General features: G+C 45.5%; 1 protein-coding gene across 4 annotated transcripts in view; it reads left to right on the top strand.

Moving 5' to 3' along the window:
- The window catches only part of REPS1 (RALBP1 associated Eps domain containing 1), a 150,464-nt gene that overhangs the window by 31,380 nt on the left and 95,770 nt on the right, over positions 1 to 23,314 (top strand). For all 4 annotated transcript variants that reach the window (XM_068231680.1, XM_068231681.1, XM_068231682.1 and 1 more), the window contains exons 2-4: positions 3,644 to 3,767; positions 14,468 to 14,664; positions 21,671 to 21,824. In XM_068231680.1, coding sequence (XP_068087781.1) covers positions 3,644 to 3,767; positions 14,468 to 14,664; positions 21,671 to 21,824 — 475 coding nt within the window. The remainder of the gene's footprint in view (positions 1 to 3,643; positions 3,768 to 14,467; positions 14,665 to 21,670; positions 21,825 to 23,314) is intronic.

The following is a 23,314-nucleotide window of genomic DNA, read 5'->3' as shown; positions in this document are numbered from 1 at the left end:
AAAGCCAATGTGTTTATTCCTGCCACCCTGCTACACTGGTTCCCCAGTGGTCTATTCTCTATCTTGCCCGCCCATCTTCCCTCTGTTCTGGTCTGTTATTTTACACTGGCACAATGCAGTGCCATTTGTACGCAATGGGATTTTCTACTGAGTCGAGGAAAGCCTGTATTTGACTTTGTTTTGTTATACAGCGCTATGACATGCAGGGCATCCCCCATAGTGTCTATTTACATTTGCAAGCTACAGCCCCGAGTCACTCTCCTTCCCTTGTGTTAGTGAGGACAGGGGGAGGGATAGGGATGGGCACAATTGATGGATTGATTATACAGACACACCGTACTTTTGCATTGTATTTTAGACTCGCTGATTATATTGCAGTGTGTTCATCCAAGATTGTTCAACAGAGTTTGAGAACAAAATGCTGATCGTCTATGGCATGTGGGGCAGTGTGCACACTCCCCCATGCGTTGCTATAGAGACAGTTTAGCCCAGCCTCACTACCAGAAGCCATGACTACTTACACACTGCCTGTCCACATACCAGACATACAATTGCCTGTTCCAGGTCCCCAATGCATCGGTGGGACGTGGGGTGAAATGTGTAAGCGGAACATGGTTGAACAAGGTACTGGGTGTGTCTGGTGACGTAAGTGGGAGGCTGGATTTACACTCTGGCTGCCATATTTAAAGTCCCAACATGACTGACCACTCATCTGACTTGAGCTGCTATGCTGCTGTAGATAGGGTTTTGTCTGATTTGGTGTGGGGGGGGATGTATTTTCCATACGTTAACACTGAATGTCTTGTCCATACTCCTGCCGAAGCCCATTTCAAGTGAAACATCTTATTATACTGTATATAATTGTATATACCGTATTTTTCGGACTATAAGACGCTCCGGACTATAAGACGCACCTAGGTTTAGGGGGCAAAAAAAAGCAGGAAAAAAAAATATACCAAACCTGGTGCGTCTATGGTCCAGGGGCTTCTTATAGACCTTTTCCCCCAGACAGTCTTTACCTTAGCTACACTGCCAAGCTACACTAACCCCTGCAGTTCCCTGGTTAAGCTAACTACCTTACATTAACCCTTGCTGCCCCACCAGCTACACTAAGTGCCCCACCAGCTACACAGTCCTGATGCCCCACTTACTACCATACACTAAACCCTGCTGCCCCCAAAGCCTACACTATGCTAATGCTACAATGTCCACTATCTGCACTAAGCTACAAGGCCCCCACTACCTACACTAACTGCACTAAGCTACAAACACATTTTTTTCATACTTACTTACTGGGAGAGGCTTGCTACTTGCAATGGGGATGGCATCCTGAGTCCCCTGCAGTGTTGCTCAGAGTGGCAGGGTCCCAGTAGCAGAGCTGATGAGGCAGTGGGGGGGACATCTGAGACCGGAGGTAGAGCTGGAGCCGCTGCGGGAGCTGGAGTGACATGGGCAGAGTTGATGGCCCATGTGACTCATAGCCGCTGATGCCCTAGTCCCGGGAAGCAGCGGCGATAAGGCAGCAGGGACATCGGTGGTGAAGACCAGATGCAGACCTGGAGCCGCTGCGGGAGCCGAGCCACGTGGGCAGCTGTAGCTGATTGCCCACGTGACTCTTAGCTGCCGATGTCCCAGGAAGCAGCGGCGATAAGGCAGCAGGGACATCGGCAGTGAAGACCGGAGGCACACCTAGAGACGCTGCGGGAGCCGAGCCACGTGGGCAGCTGTAGCTGATTGCCCACATGACTCTTAGCTGCCGATGTCCCAGGAAGCAGCGGCGATAAGGCAGCAGGGACATCGGCGGTGAAGACAGGAGGCACACCTAGAGACGCTGCGGGAGCCGAGCCACGTGGGCAGCTGTAGCTGATGGCCCACGTGACTCTTAGCTGTCGATGTCCCGGAAGCAGCGGCGATGAGGCAGCAGTGACATCACATCGGCGAAGAGGAAAGGCAGAGTTGGAGCCGCTCCGGGAGCCGGAGTCACGTGGGCAGTTCTAGCTGATGGCCCACGTGACTCATAGCCGGTGGTGAAGACAGGCTTCCTACTGGAGCCAGAGCTGTAACGCTATGCGGGCCGCCTATGTTCAGGTCAGGAAAGACCAGCGGGGACATCGGTGGCAAGGACCGGATGCCTCTGGGGAGTGACTCAGCCGCTGCGGGGTTAGCGTCCAGGGAGTGCCGCTTGCCGGAGGGAGGACAGAAAAGAAGGGGAGGCAGTGCTTGGGCAACATGAAAGGAGGAAGCAGGATGCAGGACTCAGAGTCCGCGGCTGGACAGGTGAGAGCTTGCGGTATGGTCCTGCACCTGCTTGTGGGGGACATCTGGCAGCACATTCGGACTATAAGACGCAGGGACTTTTTCTCCCCACTTTTGGGGGAGAAAAAGTGCGTCTTATAGTCCGAAAAATACGGTAATTCACCAACTATTTGTTTCACTAAAGTGTTGATTTTATTTATGGCAGTTCCTTGTCTGCACAGGACTGCACACTGTGAGAAGTTCACAGAGCGAGACCCTGCATGTGCACTTGAGCAACCAGCGACAGGGCATCCTTTTATGTGCATGTGTATTCATACATACTAGTCAACAAACGCCAATCCTCTGCCAGTGTGTACCACAGACTAGCTGTGTGGGAGGTTTCTATTGTGGGGCAGCTAATGTGACCATACAGTGCAGCCACCTACACGGGCTACTTGGAGGACGAGCTTACACCCCTTGCAAACATTTTTCATATGGGAGGGGGATCAACAAAGAACCTCTCTTGGACTGAGCTTGTGATATATCCCATCCAGCCAGAACCACTGGCTAAATGCTCCCTTTATGTATGTATGTTTTTAGCAATACAATAAGTTATATTTTAGTATTTCCAGTAGACTTTGGGTAACTCCTAGGGCTTAGTCCTGTGGACCTTGTGTGACATAAGTCAATATCAATCAGATTTTGCAGAAACCTCATTGAAAATTGATTGGAACACTGCCACACAACTTTGTAATACTCAGTACAGTGCAAGACTGGGCAGCAAACTGCCAATCAGTAACGCACTGCCCCTCCTCCCATGATCGCAAACACACTCAAGTGATATTTTTCTGCCACTATCCATTACATATAAGGCAGAGTAATTGTACATTTTAACTTCATTACATTGGAGTTTTGCATTAGATGCCTTTTACCACCAAGAACTGGGGTTCTTGGTGGTATGCTTTAAGACTTCTGTTGCTAAGCATTATTATTTCTACAGAATGGATTTCTGGATCTACTACTTCTGTACTTAAAGCCAGTGGCTTAGAAAAAATAATTGTTGAAAGACATTTTATAAGATAAATATGGAAATAACCTTTGTCTGACGAGACAAGACAAGACAAATAACATTTATATCGCGCTTTTCTCCTGGCGGACTCAAAGCGCCAGAGCTGCAGCCACTAGGACACGCTCTATAGGCAGTAGCAGTGTTAGAGAGACTTGCCTAAGGTCTCATACTGAATAGGTGCTAACTTACTGAACAGGCAGAGCCGAGATTCGAACCCTGGTCTCCTGCGTCAGAGGCAGAGCCCTTAACCAGTACACCATCCAGCCACTGCCTCTTCTAATGAGAAAATATTTGTCTAACACTGAAGATGTTAAACACATTTTACAAATTATTTTTCAGATAATGGAGCTGTGTGGAGCTACAAGACTAGGCTACTTTGGAAGAAGCCAGTTTTACATTGCGTTGAAACTCGTAGCTGTAGCACAGTCTGGCTTACCTCTCCGGGTTGAAAGTTTAAACACTGGTAAGTATTTTAGGTTTTTGTGATTAAACCTAAACTCAAGGAATTGTATTTCTTTACTGCATGGCTGAAGAAAAGGGTAAATCTGCTTTGATTTCTTTTATATTCATCCCACCTTCCTTTTTGCTGCATACAGATGCAGTCCAAGAGTGGCCACTACTGCACTGCATTGAGACTTCAGTCCGTTTTACTGTCTGCCTGGTGCTGCATTATTTTAACCACTGTATGAACACACAGCACCCTGAGTTGAAAGAACTTATATTTTACATTTAAAGAGTATGTAAACATTGCAGAGAAAAATAATTCCTTCCAAGACAACTGTTCACCAGTAAGCCAAAACATTACAATCACTGACAGCTGAAGTCATTGATTATCTTGGTACATGTCAATGTGAGGATATATTAGACAGCAAGTGAACAGTCATTTTTTTGCAGGTGATGTGTTAGAACATACATGTCAAACTCCAGCCCACGGGCTAAATCTGCCCCTCAGAGCCATTCAATTTGGCCCTAAAGTGGTTTCGCCACTTTGCATTCTATTTGTCCCACTCTAGATAACCAGGGAAGCTGTAATAGAAGAGAAGCCCTAGAACACCAGGGAAGCCATATGGAGGAGGTAGGGAGAAAGCATTAAATACTAGAGAACTGTATAGGGCAGAGTGGGGGCCTCTAGTCACCAGGGAACTGTTTAGGGGTTGGAGGGGGGCCATAATACATCTGGGAACTTTATAAGGGAGGAAAGTGGGCAGTAGACATTACGGTTGGCCCGCGACTAGGTCCCAGTGTACAATTTTGGCCCACTTTGTATTTGAGTTTGACACTCCTGTGTTAGAAGCAGGAGAATTGGGCAACCATAATCATCTTTGCTACTTTGATAAGGGTCAAATTATGATGTCCAGGCAACTTGATTAGAGCATCTGCAGTACACCTTTTCTTGTAGTATGCTCTTGTTTGCATTGGTTGGTATCTACTAAAAGTGGTCAGCCAGGGAACCAGTGATAGGGTCATGGGCTCCCAAGGGCATGTTGAGGAAACTTAAAGTAATCAATGAGAGAAAGGTGTCAGAACACAAATTGTATTATGTAGCCACAGACCAATTCAGAGTGCCCATGCTAACCCGTGTCCAGTGTCAAAAGCACTTTACTGTGCAGCAATGGGAGAATGTGGCCTGTTCTGATGAATCACATTTTCATTTAGATCGTGTGAATGACTGTGGGGGTGTGTCTGTGTGGGATGTTCTCAAAAAATGAGCCTAATCCATGGAGAGGCCACTTTACAACTTACAGAACTTAAAGGATCTGCTTACCCCATATGTATGTCTTGGTGCCATACAGGATACCTTTCGAGGTCTTGTTGAGTCTGTGCCTTGATCCATCACAGATGGGTATGCAACCGCCTAAAAAAAGCACAAACCTCCCCCACAAATACTCTGTCTACAGCAATGTCTGGCAGTCTCCCCATACCTCTTCACAGGCTCCTAACAGCTTTCTTTTTTTTAAATCAGCCTTTATTAAAGCTAAACAGCAGATATATAAAACAACATTTTTATACAGAATAACAAGGGTGTACAGCAGCAGTGATTGATGCCTAGCAAAGGTAAGAGTAGTACAAGTGACCTGACATATGGCATACAAAGCAAAGCAGAATCACATTAGTTCAGATACTACATATAGAGCTTTAAGATGCGAGGGGAAACCATGAGCAATACCCTTAAAATCAGCGGGCTTCCGAACAGGAGCTCAGCTGGCTGCCCTAAATAATCTATCAATTATGAGTGCGTGGTCAGGAAGACCAGGAGAGTCTAGCCAGGGAGCCCACACTTTTTCGAATTTATGTGGTGCTCCTCTGTGCTGATAAACCAACTTTTCAAGTATGAGTTTAGTTGCGCTATCCATAGAGATACAGATGGAGGGGCTGGGTTGATCCAGGCAGAGAGAATGAGTTTCCTGGCCTGAAACAACATTCTATGTAGCATAATTTGAGCTGATTCGGGGATGCTGACCCCAGCAAATAACCCCAATATGCAGAACCGGAAGGTTCTTGGTATATGGATATTGAGAAGAGAGTCAATTATATCTAGGATGGCCTTCCAGTATCGATGAAGCTTGGGGCAATGCCAGAGCATGTGGATAAGATCCCCATGATCCCTACTACATCGAGCGCAAATAGGATCAGCTCTATAATGCATAGAGTGTAATCTTTTGGGCGTTAATAAGGTTCTATGAAGGATATTTAGCTGGGATAATTTATTAGTGGCGTTAGTAGATACTAATGGGATACTTTGTAGAATCTCGGCCCATTCCTCTACTGAAAGATCGCCCAGCTCCTCCACCCATTTGTCATAGCACTTAAGGGGAAATCTCTTTAAGTAAAGATCTAGAAGCATAGCATAACCCTGTGAAATAAATCCAGTTTTAGAGGTAGCCTGGGCCACCAAATTAAATAGTGGTGCAGGTTGCACTAGAAGTGAAGAGGATTTTTGTTGTTTACGAATTGCATGGACATATTGGAGATACTGGAAGCTAAATAACGGTGAAAGAGGAGTTTTCAATATCTCTGCTAGAGTTATGAGGGGATAGACCTCCATACCGTTCAAAGTTTGCGCTATGTAGGAGATGCCTTTTTTAACCCATTGTTGAAGAAATGGGAGTTCACGTAACTCAACTAAGCGAGAGTTTTGAATTATTGGTGTATATGATGTGATTCCCTCTATGTTCTGCATAGAGCGTATTCTGTCCCACACTTTTTGCATCAAAGTCATAGTATACAGTTTTCCACCCCTGAAGGACCCACAAACCCCAGCCTCCAATGCTGCATAGATAGAGGAGAAGCCCAGTTTATAATTAAGTATCTGCCTAGAAGGATCAGCGAGCTCCCCTGATTCCCATCCCACAAGGTGTTGAGCCTGGGAAGCAAGAAAGTAGACCCATGCATTAGGAACTGCACGGCCCCCTCCCTCCTTAGGGTATTGCAGATATTGCAATTTTATTTTGACCCGTCCACTACCCCAGATAAAATCCCTAAAGATTTTGTCGATTGTTTTAAAAACCTTCAGATGGAGCCACACCGGAGAATTGTGCAAAACATAAAGCAGCTGGGGCATCGTAACCATTTTCAGTAAGTTGACCCGAGCTACTGGGGATAGGGGTAATTTTCACCAAGCCTTAAGCTTCTGTCGGATTTTAAACAGCAATGGGGACAGATTTAGAGATTCAAATAACGAGATGTCTGGAGATATAACAATCCCAAGATATTTGAATGAGGTTACTTTTTGTATCTGACTGCAGCACTGGGGAAGAGGTGGATCACACCTGTCTAACGCCAATAGGGACGATTTGTCCCAATTGACAGTCAGGCCTGAGAACATACCAAAATCAGAGAGGGCTGACATTACATGTTTTAAAGAATTATCAGTGTCTTGGAGAAACAATAGAGTATCGTCAGCATATAATGCAATTTTTTCCTCAATATCCCCGAATTTAAAGCCCTTAATTGAGTTGTTACACCTAACCATATCAGCTAGAGGTTCTATGGCCAGGGCAAACAAAAGGGGGGATAGAGGACACCCTTGCCTGGTGCCTCTACCGAGACTAAAAAATGTGGAGTTTAAGTTATTGACTCTAAGGCAAGCCTTGGGATTGTTGTAGAGGATCTTTACCCATTTGCAAAAATTAGGTCCGAACTTCATCAATTCAAGGACCTTGTATAGGTATTGCCACTCAACACTATCAAAGGCCTTGGCAATATCAAGGGACAAGATGGCCCGCTCACCAGTGTTGTCGGCTGGAAGTTGCATGTTCAAAGAGGCTCTCCTAATGTTTATCGCTGTAGATTTAGATGGGATAAACCCAGATTGATCGGATTTAACCACTGTAGCAACCACCTTGGCCAGTCGATTTTCCAAGACCTTTGCAAGAATTTTTACATCTGATGTTAAGAGTGAAATGGGTCTGTAGGATTCTGCTTTAAGAGTATCTTTGCCTGGCTTGGGGATATGAATGACTACAGCCTCCGTCATAGAAGTAGGTAGAGAACCTGTTTCAAATGACGCATTAAACACTTCTAGTAACTTGGGAAGTAGTAGCTCAGGATATATTTTATAAATTTCCAAAGGCAGGCCATCGCAACCTGGGGCTTTATTATTGGGTAATGAGGCCACTGCAATCTCTAATTCGTCTAGCATAATAGGTGCCTCCAACAAGGCTGCATCAGAATCACTCAGACCCAGCAAGGGGATAGATAAAAGATAGCTATTGAGGTCCTGAGAGTTATATGCTACTCTAGACGTGTATAAGTCGGTGTAGAATTTTTGTAGTTCTGAAAGAATGCTAGTGGAGTCAGTGACTAATTCCCCCCTAGAAGTTGACAGAGCAGCAATAATATTTGAGGTAGATTGAGCTTTAGTGACCACCGAAAGCAAATGGCCTGTTTGGTCACCCTGCTCAAAAAATGCCCGCTTCAAAAAGAAGCGCTTATGATTAGCCTTGGATAACAAGTGATCATTAAAGTTTTCCTGAGCAAGTAACCAAGCCGACCTATTAGAATCTGAGGGATCAACAATAAACTGAGCTTCTGTAGCTCTAACATTACTAGCCAAGGTATCGTCTAGATCCTTAGTTTTAAGGCCCATACACGTGTCGGATTTTAGCGAACGACCCGTCGTTTGAACGTTCCGTCGTTCGGACGTTTTCGCGTCAAATCCGACGTGTGTACAGACTATCGTTCGGGTGATAAGACTGGTTACCAGCGATCCGCTCGGCGGACGGGTCGTTCGCTAAAATCCGACACGTGTATGGGCCTTTAGAGCGAATTTTATTGATTTCTCTAGAGAAAGTTCCTCTCAGAAAAGCCTTGAATGCCTCCCAGGACCACAATTTATTATGAGGGTCATTATTGGCAGAGAAAAAGATCTAAATTTCGTTAATGATATATGAGTGTGAGTTAATTAGAGTAAGCCAGAATGGGTTAAGCTTCCAGGGCGTCCTAGGTCTTTTATGTGTTTTGGAGAGAGAAATTACCACTTTCAGTGGAGTGTGGTCAGAGAGAGAGATCTGACCAGATATTCAGCTTTCTAGATCAAGACCTTCATTGATGGATTACAAATGGCTAGGTCTATCCTGGATAAAGACATATATGACTTATTAAACCATGAATACTGGGACTCGTGAGGGTGCATAGACCGCCAAACATCCATGAGACCCAACTCCCTAAGCAATCTCGCCAGCGGAGTTAGCTGGCTCGGTTGCAAGCGAGATCTGAACCTATCCAGTCTGTAATCTAGAAACATATTAAAGTCTCCTATCCATAATAGAGGAATATGCATTTTATCTTTTATTACATCTATGACAGGCTGTAGGTTTGATAAGGAGGCTGGGGGAGGGGAGTACATAACAACCAGAATACATTCCAAATTGTTGAATCGACCGTGGACTATTACAAATCTGTCCTCAGGGTCCACTGTGGATGCGACAACCGAGAACTGCACCTGATTCTGAATCAATACAGACACCCCTCTAGAATACGAGGAATATGTTGAATGAAAGGAGTGGGAGATCCATTTTTTTTTTTTTTAAGAAATTCAGAGAGTGGGGTGTCAGATGGGTTTCCTGCAAACAATAAATAGCTGGTTTCATTTTCTGCAGGAAAGAGAAAATTGAGTAGCGCTTTGTAGAGTCAGATAGCCCCCTCACATTCCAACTTAATATAGATATATCTTCCATTTCAAATGTTTAAAGTGAAGACATAGTATTGACAGGTCACCTTTTAAAGAACATAGTGTTGTTGCTGCCGTACAAAGTTTAACACAGAAAGAACAAAGAGTATCACACCCCGAGTTTACCCACCACCCCCCAAACATATTGGTCTGTATCTTTTAACTTTACCCCAGGAACTATCCGATTGTTCTTAATTGAACAAGTCTCTGTAGACCGAAGTCCGCACAAACCCAAAGTTCTATGTGGGAGAAGCGGTAGAGAGAAGTCAAAAAGGGGAAAAAACTCCTCTGCTCCCACACAACAATACAAGCAAATAAGTAGAACCCAAGACCCCGCTCTGGGGGGTGACCCCTCGTTTATGGAGAGAATAGCAAAAATAATCTATTAACATGTATTATAATAAGCAAATATAAAGTCCAAAAAGCATGGAGCTTGAACCTGAGAGCCCCTGTGATAAAGAAGGAATGCACAATACCCAAACATTGTTTAACCTAGGTAGCCAAAAAGGGGGCCAAAGAGGTTTAGTCATCTTCCCCCTCCCCCTGCAGAGATCAGCAGGAACATTATAGCGCTTAGAGCGAAAAGGTTGCACATGAAGGCGTCAGGGGCCTTTTCAATCCTCAGTATCCGCTGCGGAAGATTTGGCCTTTAGATGCTGCTCGTTGTGGTCAAGCCAGACCATGACATCATGTGGTGAAGTAAAAAAATGAGCTTCATTGTCAGCAATGATTTTGAGTTTAGCAGGATATAGCATCGCATACTGTAGCTGAAGCTTCTGTAGCCACTTCTTTACTTGAATAAACTTGGCTCTTTGCTTTTGAACTTCCGCCGAGAAGTCCGGGTAAAATTATATCTTATGTTCGCCATACAGGATACTACCTTTCAGACGCGCTATCTTCAAAATGGCTTCACGATCACGATAGTGAAGTAATTTAGCGAGTATGGGCCTAGGAGCCGCGCCTGGAGGAGGAGGGCGAGATGGGACCCTATGCGCCCGTTCAATTGCGTATAAATTAGAGAAGGAGTCGCGGCCAAAGATCTCGATTAACCAATTCTCTATGAATGTAGTGGGATCAGCTTTCTCCGTTTTTTCCGGGAGACCAACTATACGGACATTGTTTCTGCGTAGCCTGTTTTCAATATCATCGGATTTCTCCGTATTAGCAATAGAATGTTTAATAACTCTTTGCAGATCCCTGAAAGCAGGAGCCATGTCATCTTCAATATCACTCACACGTTTTTCAAGGGCTGATGTTCTGTCTCTAATATTAGAGAGATCTTGTCTAAGAAGGCCTATCTCTTCTTTTATCCCTCCTGTTTGCTGAGAAAGAGAAATAATTGCTTCATTGCATGTTTTTACAGCAGCTAAAATGTCATTGAGAGATGGCTCAGGGCAGTTATTAGACGGTGGAGGGTTAGAGTCTTCAGTTTCCTCTGTCACAGCAGGTACACCTGACTGCCCGTCAGTTTCCCACTCAGACTCTGTGACAGGATCCCTTGCCTCCCCTGGGCTGTCCCCAGTCTCGCCCCGATCAGCTTTTGTTACCTCAGGCTCCAAAGTGTCCTGCTCCCTCCTACTACTCGTGTGAGCAAATTTCTCCAACTTGGCAGCCGCTTCGTTGGCTCTCGTCTCCTGTCGCTGCGCGCGAGTCTGCAGCGAGTCAGCGCCATCTTGCCTGCGCGGTGTCTCTGCAGGGCCTTTCTCATCCTTGCCTTTTTTCACCCCCATGGCGGCTTCAGATGGTGCTGAGAACACGTCCGACATGCCAGCTTCCATAGACAGCGCCGGAAAGCCACTAGGAGCCCACAGGGAGGTACGGGGAGACTGCCAGACATCTCTGGAGGTGTGGTAAGGATTTAAAATGCCTCCAAAACTTCACCAAACACCCCAAAACGTGTAGTCCCCCTTATCATTCAGGCATGCCAGTTAGTTGAGAAATCTGGTTGCCTGAATTCTGGATAACGGTGACTCTGCTGTATAGAACATTTCTGACATAATAAAATACCGTATTTTTCTCCGTATAAGACGCACTTTTTCTCCCCAAAAAATAGGAGAAAAAAGTCCCTGCGTCTTATACAGTAAATGCAGGGAATTCCCGACTTAGAAACGCCCGCCGATACGGACCGCGACCCGCCGCCACGTCGGGAATTCCCTGCCTGTGTGTGTAAGTTGTGGCTGCAGAAGACGTATGCCTCTGCCCGCTCCCCATGCCTGTAATGTGTCCGGCGTATGTAACATGCCCCCTCCCGCTGTGTTCCTTATCTCTGCGTGCCCCCGCGAGTGTCTAATATGCCCGCTCCCCCGCCTGCCTTATCTCCCTCCCCCATGTCTTGGCTGCCCCCCCCTCCCCGGGTGTTAATCTGCAGCGGGCTTACCTCTCCGTCATGCCCGCGAGGATTGGAGACCTCCTTCATAGCCACGCATCTCGCTCTAGTGATCGGCATGTGATAATGACGCATTCACCACATGCCGGTCACTAGAGCGAGATGTGCGGCTGTGAAGGAGGTCTCCAATCCTCGTGGGCAAGGCGGAGAGGTAAGCCCGCTGCAGATTGTAACACCCGGGGGGGGCAGCCAAGACATGGGGGAGGGAGATGAGGCAGGCGGGAGCGGGCATATTAGACACTCGCAGGGGCACGCAGAGATAAGGAACACAGCGGGAGGGGGCATGTAACACACACAGCCGGACACATAACAGGCATGGGGAGAGGGCAGAGGCATACGTCAGGTGCAGCCACATGAGGGACACAGAGGACACATGGGGGACACAGAGGACACATGGGGGACACAGAGGACACATGGGGCAGGCATGAGGGACAAGAGGACACATGGGGACAGAGGCACATGGGGCAGGCATGAGGGACACATGGGGACACAGGCACATGGGGCAGGCATGAGGGACAAATGAGGCATGCATAGGTGACACAGAGGACACATGGGGACACAGGCACATGGGGCAGGCATGAGGGACACAGAGGACACATGGGACATGCATGGTTGCCACAGAGGACACATGGGACAGGTATGGGGGACACAGACAACACATAGGGCAAGCATATAGGGCAGGCAGGGGTGACACAGGGCACACATGGAGCATGTATGAGGGACACACAGATGACACATGGGGTATGCATGGGTGACACATGGGGCATGTAAGAGGGACACAGAGGACACATGGGGCAGGTATTGGGGACACAGAGGACACATGGGGAGACAATGGGACACAGGAGGACAACATTTGAGGGGTAACATGTACAAGACTCTCCTGGAATATGGACGCACCAGGTTTAATGTATATATTTTTTTTCTCTGGTTTTTGCCCTCTAAACCTGGGTGCGTCTTATTTTCCGTAGCGTCTTATACTGCGCAAAATACGGTAATTGGCGAGGTCCCTTGGAGTTTACTACAGATGGTTTCTACTGCAATATGCAAATATTTATTAGTCCTTAATTTACATATGATCCGTTTAGTGCATGCAATTTTGAATGTTTATAATGCTTAAAGTGGACCTGAACTCTTGCACAGGACACAAGGAAAACAGAGAGGAATGTACCCTGTGCGTTTTTAGAGAGAAAAGCCTGTCTAATACCCCCTGATCTGTAAGTAATCAGAAATGTAATTTGAGCTCTCAGCTGTGTAAGCACAGAAATTCGGCAGACACAGCTTATATGTAAACACAGAATATTAACCCTTTGTCTGCTTCCATGAAAGTAGACACAGTGCAGATTTATTGTAGGAGTTCTGTAAGCTGTAACAAAGAAAATATTTTCTTTAAAGGTTATTATGCCGTTGGTTATCTTTTAGAGCAGAGAGGAAATTCTGAGTTCAGGTCCGCTTTAACCATTTATATCACCTGGACGTGATTGTCACGTCAAGGAGGCTGCTGTTGCGCGCTCCCGCCCGTGTTGCCCCCCGTTAGCCCGAAGATCAATTAATGGGAACATAGTTCCCATTCAATGATTTCAGTCCCCGGTAGAAAGACCGCCTGCTTTTTATCAGAAGCTGCTGTCTTTCTGATTAAAAAATAAGTTTTCTGTCTCCTTATGCTTCCTGGAAGCGAGAGTGCTCGCTTCCAGGGCTAAAACAAATTTTGACTATGGCCAAATAGTAAAATTACATTTACATAATTTTTTTTATGAAATAAACACACATTACATTTAAAATTAACCATTAACCTCCCACACCAAAAATTACCCAAATAAAAATTTTTATGGGAAAAAAAAAATTACAGTTAAAAAAAACAAAAATGAAACAGTTACCTAAGGGTCTGAACTTTTTTTAATATGCATGTGAAGAGGGTATATTACGAACATTCTTATTCTAGTAAATAGTGATGGACACAAAACTGGAAAAAATGCACCTTTATTTCCAAATAAAATATTGTCGCCATACATTGTGATAGGGAAATAATTTGAAATAGCGTAATCACCGGGACAAATGGCAAAAAAATACATAGGTTTTATTTATGGTAGCATGTATTATTTTAAAACTGTAATAGCCGAAAACTGAGAAATAATGATTTTTTTTCCATTTTTTTCTTAATATTTCTGTGAAAATGTATTTAGAAAAAAATAATTCTTAGCAAAATGTACCACCCAAAGAAAGCGTAATTGGTGGCAGAAAAAACAAGATATGGATCAATTCATTGTGATAATTAGTGATAGTTATTGGTGAATGAATGGGAGGAGAAAATTGCTCTGATGCATAAGGTGAAAAATACCAGCGGGCTGAAATGGTTAAATAATGCTTAATTAACCTGATGTTTAAAGGACAAGATGAAGGGCAGGTTGATCCATCTAATAATCTTGTTGTGCTTCTGTTGTATTTTCTCTATCTGTACCAACAGTTTTGCATACAGTGGTGGCTGTGATTGTTTCTTCATCCTTATGTTTATAAGCAAGATTTATTTAGTTTTATATTCCATGTGTCATGTTTTATCTAATTTCTTTTTGGCATTTTATAACTACCGTATTTGTTTTCTATCTTCTAGTAAAAGATCTTCCTCTGCCAAGATTCCTAGTGTCAAAAAATGAACAAGACTCAAGGCATTCAGTTGCTCACAGCTCGGAAGGTGACAATTCTGCTTCCTACTCCGGAGTCATTCCACCTCCCCCTGGAAGACCGCAAGTTAAAAAAGGCTCTGTTAGTCATGATGTGATTCAGCCACGTGGTCAAGCAGAGCAGCAGGTAATGGGTAAAGCTTAGTGGGCCATGGTACATTATAGTCGTTAATTAAATGGATCATTTGGTGAACTTGGGTTTTGGTCTTATGCTACATACACACATGCGACAACGATCGTTCGTTGAGGACGACGAACGAACTTTTAATTGACGAAAGAACGACCGAAGTAAAGTTAGTTGTAAAAAGTGTGTAACGATCACATCGTTAGAACGAACGTTACACCACGTAAAAGCACTTAATGCGCCTGCGCATAAAATTGTAAAGTTCCTTGGAGAAAAAGTGAAATACGCATGTCCAGCCTGGTACGAACGATCGTTTCCAACGATGTACCACTTTTGCTAATGATCGTCGGTGGTAAAAATCCGCCAAGACAGAACTTTGTTTTGTAGCGATTTGCCTCGTTCGTTGTTTGCCTTAATAGTCGTTGGTTCGTTTTTTGTAACGATCGTCGTTGGTAAAGATCGGGGAACGATCGTTACAAACGACTATAGTCGCATGTGTGTACGCACCTTTACTGTGTCTGGTTTTCCACGGTCTTCCATAATGCTAAATCACAGTAGAGCTGAAAGCCCATATTTGTTACCCATGTGAAATCATGACCGCACTTGTGCAAGAAGGGGAGCAGTGGTCTGAAAGAAGGTCCTGGCCTGCGGCAGTGGGGTGATGGAGGTGTATTATCCGTTGATTCACATGCTTTACACATACTAATGTCAGAAAATGAGTGGAAATAAGTGAAACCCATTAGTGTGAACAAAAAATGTAAGTGACCCTTTGTAAAGAGGGCTTTGGAGTAAAGATGATTAAAGAAATCCCAAAGGCAAGGAAAAAAAGTTTCACTAACCTGGGGCTTCTACCAGCCCCCTGCAGCCTTCCTGTGCCCGTGCAGCCACTCGCCGATGCTCTGGTCTCCCACCACGGGTTAGTTTAGTTTTTGCCGACTCTGATTCGGCGGGCCACTGCGTCTGCCCAGCTCTGTTCACACCTTTCTTTCGCATTCTTGTCCGCAATAGCGTCCTGTGCAGGCAAACAAGGATGCGCAGTGGCCCGCCGAATCGGAGTCGGCAAAAATGAAACTAACAAGCAGCGGGGGTAGAGAGGCTCATTGAGGACTGGCAAGGGCACAGGACGGCTGCAGGGGCTAGTAAAAGCCCCAGGTAAAACTGAGGCTAGATTCACAGTAGGATGTTGCGTTTTGATGTGGCGTTAAAGTCGCAACACAACAATAGAACTCAACGCAACAAAAAAAAAGTTGCAACAGACCTTAACACTGCATTATCTTCGCATACAGTTGTGCATACAGGCAATGAAAAGTATGCTTCCCTGTATCTGTTAACGTCTGCGTTTAGAGGTAACGCACTGCAGCAGAGCGTCACAATAAACGTAACATTTACAAGGTGACTTTAAAGGGATTCCGAGCAGTGCAGAAACTATGGAAAGATGCATACCATTTTGAAGCTCTCTTTCTCCTCTTTCCAACGATATATAAACCGCCGCCCTACGCCTTTTAGTTTTCGCTAAAACTAGAAAGAGAGCTTCAAAATGGTATGTATCTTTCCATAGTTTCTGCACTGCTCGGAGTCCCTTTGACGTTGCACTGTGAACGTTGCATAGAGTTAACATTGCCGTGCGGTAACTTGTGTTATGCCTCTTTATTAACGCAAGTCAATAACGTCCCACTGTGAATCTAGCCTCATTTTTCTTTGCCTTTAGGATCCCTTTAATAACACATTTTTCCAACTTGGTTCAAAATTCTACTGCAGGTTTGAACGCCAGTCCGCACAACTCGGGGTCCCACCTGTGGGGGAACCTGAGGCCTCTGCGCCAGTTATAGTCCAGGAGGCTGAAGTTCTCCGGCATCTCCGCAAGCTGAACCCCAGGAAGGCCTCTGGCCCGGATGGCGTGTCATCGATCTGCCTAAGAACCTGCGCAGACCAGCTATCCCTGTGCTTACCTCCTTATTCATATGGTCACTGTCAGAAGGTACAGTGCCCTCCTGCTTCAAGAGGTTGACAATTATATCAGTCCCCTAAAAACCAGGCAGCAAGGATCTCAACAACTTTAGACCGGTGGCCCTAACCTCCAACATCATTAAGATCCTCGAGCGACTGGTCCTCGCCCACCTTAATTGCTCCACCAACGCCCTCCTTGACCCGCTCCAATTCGCATATAGGGCTAACAGGTCCGTTGAAGACTCCATTAACATCAGCCTGTCGTACATCACAGAGCACCTAGACAGACCTGACTCCTACGCCAGGATACTGTTTCTGGACTTCAGCTCAGCTTTCAACACGATCTGCCCAGATATCCTGCTCAGCAACCTGGCGCAGCTTGGAGTCTATCCCTTTCTTCGTGTATGGGTCATGGACTTCCTGTCAAGTAGAACGCAACTAGTCAAACTCGGAAGCTTCTCCTCCAGCGTGAGAACCACAAATACAGGTGCCCCACAAGGATGTGTTCTGTCTCCACTCCTGTTCTCCTTGTATACTAACAACTGTTCCTCCACTGCCAGCTCTGTGAAGGCCATCAAATTTGCGGATGACACTACCATCATCGGCCTAATCGGCAGCAACGGAAAACACGAGTACTGCAGCCAAGTTGAGAGAATCTGCAACTGGTGCAGGGATAACAACCTAGTACTAAACGCAGCAAAGACAGTCGAACTGGTTGTAGATTTCAGGAGGCACCCCCCTCCTCTCCGACCAGTCCACATAGACAAAACTGAAGTCTCGAGAGTACCATCTGTCCGATTTCTTGGCACAACCCTCACAAACGACCTGAAATGGGGGCAAAACTCCACCAGAATTCAGAAGCAATCACAGCAGAGGCTGTTCTTCCTGCGCCAACTGAAAAAATTTGGCATGCCGCGGGAGCTTCTGAGAAGCTTCTACACCGCAACCATTGAATCCATCATCTGCTCCTCAGTCATTGTCTGGTACGCTAGTGCGTCGTCCAGCGACCGGTATAAACTGCAGAGAGTCATCACTGAGGCGGAGAAGATCGGATCTCCGCTGCCACCCCTCAATCTCCTCTACTCTGCTAGGATGAAGTCGATGGCCACCAGGATCTCTTGCGACCCCTCCCACCCTGGCAAGCGCTGCTTTGAGATCCTCCCGTCGGGTCGTCGCTATAGAACAATCCCATCCAAAACCACCAGGCGCAGGAACGCCTTCTTCCCCCAAGCAATTCTGCTGCTAAACTAATTGGCGGACTGTCACGAGGGTAGGGTCTCTGCAGCTCACCCTCACTGCACCCGGGTTGGTTAGGCAACACAGCCTGGCTGGAACTGAACTGTACTGACTTTTGGACTTTTATATGCTGACTTTACGGTAGACTGGAGGCACCGCAGCCTGGCTGGTACTGTACTGAACTGTACTGATCTGAACTAACTTTGGACTTTAAATTGTCTGTTTTGTGTTATCCTGTTGATTTTCTTTTCTGTGCTTGTTTTTCTTTATGTACTTGTCTACGCCATGTGAACCACAACTAATTCTGAGTATGACTCCTGTCATACTTGGCGAATAAAAGTGATTCTGATTCTGAAATGTGTTGCAGCTTATATGCCGCTTGACATTTAGCCAACCAAATGCAATTGCTACGAATTTTAAATGGTCCAGCTTTAGTCTGCTTACAAATTACGACCGAACTTCAACTTGGACAAATTAAAACTTCGATTACTATAATGTGGGACCTGCCTTATTTTTCATTTGCCTGCCTTTCCTCCTAATGCCTGTGTATCAAGCCAATGACCCAGACACATTATGCAGATTAGATGGTCAGGTGTGTTTCATACACTGCTGATACAAAAACAATTAGCAGGACAGCCAGGCAATTGGCAATATCTATATCTATTGGAAATATCTATTGCAGAAAAAAGGAAAACACTTCAGTTTAGCAGGAATAAATGACAATTCTTTTTCAGCATACTTAGGCCTCGTTCAGACTATGCGCTCTGCTGTGCGCATTTCGGCAGCGCGTATAGTGTGAGACACGCAAGAATGGTAGAAGGGCATAGATGGCCCTTCTACCGGTTCCATATGCGCTGCGCAGCAATCCGTTATCGCATTGCTGCATGCATTTTCTTCGGGAATTGCGGTGCCGATCCATTCACTGTAGCGAATGGGATCTGCACCGTAGCGCAGATGGCATGCGATCGTACGCGTTGCTTTCCGATCACACAGCTATGTGCTAAATGATGTGAACGGGGCCTTAAAGGGATACTGTAGGGGGGTCGGGGGAAAATGAATTGAACTTACCCAGGGCTTCGAATGGCCCCCCGCAGACATCCTGTACCCACGCAGCCACTCACCGATGCTCCGGCCCCGCCTCCAGTTCACTTCTGGAATTTGACTTTAAAGTCAGAAAACCTCTGCGCCTGCGCAGCTGCATCCTCGCTCCCGCTGATGTCACCAGGAGTGTATTGCACAAGTCCAGTATGGTCTTTGGTCTGCACAGTATGCTCCTGGTGCCATCAGCGGGAGCGAGGACACAGCAATGCAAGCGCAGTGGTTCTCTGACTTTAAAGTCAGAAATTCCAGAAGTGAACTGGAGGCGGGGCCAGAGCATCGGTGAGTGGCTGCGCGGGCACAGAATGTCTATGGGGGGCCATTAGAAGCCCCGGGTAACTTCAACTCATTTTCCCCCGACCCCCCTACAGTATCCCTTTAAGTGTGTAAAACATATTCATATAAAACAGTTATTCCACAGGGCTCCTAATGGTGAATACTTCTCAGTCAATGGGTTTATCTTGGTGTGGAAAATGAATAACAAGCGGTTTATTCTGTGTAGCTTATTACTAATACAGCAAGACTGGACAATTACAAGCAGCCCATGCGCCATAAAGAATTCCAATTCCACACTTTCACTGTGCAGTTTAAGCCTCAGTCAGTTGTTCTGGCTGCAAATTGAAAATTCATAGCTAGCTGCAAATGGAAATGGAGAAGATCCTTTCTATGTCTTGAGGAAGTTCAGCAGAACGTAGATTTTATTGGCCCAATGCATAGAGTATGCGTGCAAGCTGGAATTATTTGCATCCCCCTGAACATACTAGGGATGTAATCAGGTTTTAAGAGCTCCACATCTTCTTAGGTGTGGCTGCGCATGTACTGTGGTCTTCAAACCCTTAAATTGCTATGTGCTTAGTTGGTGAGAAACGGACACACTATTATCTTTGCAATCATTAATCATAACAATAAAAGTATATCTGCTGGAGCAGATTCATCAAGACCGGAGTACAGGTGGACTGAGTGCTCTGGAAAATTGCACGGGTTGGTCTGGTTTTCTATGCTCCTGCCTTGGTAAATCACCATACTATATTTATAATAACTGGCTGGACCACAAGAAACTTCCTCTGTAAATATCTTCTCCTCCCTGAATACCTGTCTGACAGGGAGCACAATGAATATACCACTGCTACCTATGTAATAGTTGTGCTGTGCTCAAAACAACTAGGTTTGTAGAAGTATAAATGTATCTGCTTATTTCTACATAAGAATATTAGAACAAACATGTTACAAGGATAACTCGCAAATGGCATAGATAACAATATACTTTATATCCTCAATTATAGGTTGTGAAATTTAGGTCTGACTTACTAAAGGAAAATATAGAGGTTGACTTGTGCACAGAGACAGACCTAAATTTCTGACTTCCAGCTGCCTAATATGCAGGTTTCTTCCTGCATGCTGCCTCCACACTACTGTCCCCATTGCATGCCTCCAAACCATCCCTGGGAATATCCCGTCCCCATTGCATGCCTCCAAACCATCACAGGGACTGTTCCAGTTTGGCAGGCTCCATCTCTTGTCCCACAAACCCCTCTTTGAATACCTCACAATGCAGAGCAGCAGTGAAGTGTTCCAAGCTGCACTCGGACATCAGTTGTGGCATCCAGGGTGATGCAGCACTAGGGTGGCAAATATTCACGTCTTGATAAGTCTCAAAAAATACCATGGTATGACAGGATCATGGTATGTGGTATTACACACTTATTATCATTAAGATTACCCTTATAAAAACGGAAAAAAAGTCAGTTGAACAAACTCTTTAAGTTAAAGGACAACTGAAGCGAGAGGAATATGGAGGCTGCCATATTTTTTAGCAATACCAGTTGCCTGGCTATCCTGCTGATCCTCTAATAGTTTTAGCCATAGACCCTGAACAAGAATGCAGCAGATCAGGGGTTTCAGACATCATTGTCAGATATGACAAGATTATCTGCATGCTTGTTTCTGGTGTGATTCAGGCACTACTGCAACAAAATACATCAGCAGGGCTGCCAGGCAACTGGTTTTGTTTAAAAGGAAATAAACATGGCAACCTCCATATTTAACCTCTTACTTCAGGTGTCCTTTAAAGTTTATATATGTTCTGGCTGCTTTGGGATCTGGCCGGCCAATACCCGATCTGGCCAGCTTACTGTGGCCAGTTGTCCTTCCATCCTCTCCACGCTGCGTCCCTCCTGACTTCCGCTCGCCGTGTCCTCTCTCTCCTCTCATAGTGACTGCGAAATAGACTGGGCAGCCCCCTCCCAGCAGCACACCTGTGGTCTCTCCTCAGCTTCTTATTGCAGCCACTTGCTTAGCTAGTATTCACTGCACTATGAAGTAGAAATAGGGCAACGAATACTGGCGAAGCATGTGGCTGCAATAAGAAGCCGCGGAGAGACCAGTGGTCACACACACTAAAGGGGCACACTGTAATGGGGTGCACGTCAAAATCTATGAACGTTTACACTCATCGATTGTGATGGTTTGCAACTGATTCCATTGTTACAGCACAAAACGGTTCAATGCTAAAATTGCATACGTTGATGTGCACAATGTTTGTCTGTCGTGGTGCACATCAAGCAGTTGCTCCTTTGCCTGCATCACATCGCATACCACCACCAATGATGTTGGTTGCATTATGTGTATGTTGCAATTGGTGAGTTGTACAGCACAATCTCCAGCAGTACAATATCCATCCGTCAAGTATTTAAGAGTGAGTATAGTTTTGTTTTTGTTTTTTTTACAGGAATCAACATCACCTGTAGCATCACCTCAGCAATCGCCACCTTCATCTCCACACTCTTGGAGAAAGCACGTCCGACATGCCAGTGGAGGAAACGGTGAACGGCCTGTGACAGCATCTGGTCCATTCTGGCCACCTTACAGTGAAGCACAAACAGGTGTGACTTTACCAAATCAAGATCTTTTCTAACTGAATAAATAAAGTTAAATGCAAAAAAAAAAATTGTGTTTAGTGCCAACTAATTGTGCACTGCCCTATAAAGTCCTTTTTTGCACATTGTATAGTTCTATCTACAGGTAGGAAGGGACACTTCTATCCCATCCAGCAACCCAGAGCACAGCATAGTAACAAAAGTACACTTGTGCTTGTGCAAGGGAGTGGAGCTACAGTGCTTAACCCATCACAGGCCTTGCCACTGACACCGGGTCGCCGCCTTCCTCTGGAGCAGCCTTTCTCAACCTTTTTTAGACCGAGGAACCCTTCAAATTTTTTTTCAAATCTCAGGGAACCCCTGCGTGAAAATGATGCAGAGAAACATCGCCAGCGCCAATCACCCCATATAGAAATTGCACCAATCTACTACCATAGCAAATGCAGTAATCATCTCGCATAATAAATGCATGAATCACCCCCATATACAATGTGGAAATCACCCAACATATAAAATGCAACAATCTACTACCATAGCAAATGCACTAATCATCTCACATCATAAATTAATTTATCACCCCCATATACAATGTGGCAATTATCCCCAGTATAGGTAACCAGGCATAGATGTTTCCAGTAAATGCAAGCAGGAATAGGGACCCCCAATATAGGTAACCAGGCATAGATGTTTCCAGTAAATGCAAGCAGGAATTGGGACCCCCAATATAGGTAACCAGGCATAGGTGTTCCCAGTATATGCAAGTTGGAATAGGGACCCCCAATATAGGTAACCAGACATAGGTGTTCCCAGTATATGCAGGCAGGAATAGGGATCCCCAATATAGGTAACCAGGCATAGGTGTTCCCAGTATATGCAAGTCGGAATAGGGACCCCCAATATAGGTAACCAGACAGGTGTTCCCAGTATATGTAGGCAGGAATAGGGACCCCCAATATAGGTAACCAGGCATAGGTGTTCCCAGTATATGCAGGCAGGAATAGGGACCCCCAATATAGGTAACCAGGCATAGGTGTTCCCAGTATATGCAGGAATAGGGACCCCCAATATAGGTAACCAGGCAAAGGTGTTCCCAGTATATGCAGGCAGGAATAAGGACCCCAATATAGGTAACCAGGCATAGGTGTTCCCAGGATAAGCAGGCAGGAATAGGGACCCCCAATATAGGTAACCAGGCAAAGGTGTTCCCAGTATATGCAGGCAGGAATAGGGACCCCCAATATAGGTAACCAGGCATAGGTGTTCCCAGTATATGCAAGTAGGAATAGGGACCCCCAATATAGGTAACCAGGCATAGGTATTCCCAGTATATGCAGGCAGGAATAGGGACCCCCAATATAGGTAACCAGGCATATGTGTTCCCAGTATATGCAGGCAGGAATAGGGACCCCCAATATAGGTAACCAGGCATAGGTGTTCCCAGTATATGCAGGCAGGAATAGGGATCCCCAATATAGGTAACCAGGCATAGGTGTTCC

This window comes from Hyperolius riggenbachi, chromosome 4, assembly GCF_040937935.1.
Source record: "Hyperolius riggenbachi isolate aHypRig1 chromosome 4, aHypRig1.pri, whole genome shotgun sequence".
In the NCBI taxonomy this organism is placed as follows: Eukaryota; Metazoa; Chordata; class Amphibia; order Anura; family Hyperoliidae; genus Hyperolius; species Hyperolius riggenbachi.
This window is presented reverse-complemented; position numbering and strand designations above follow the sequence as displayed.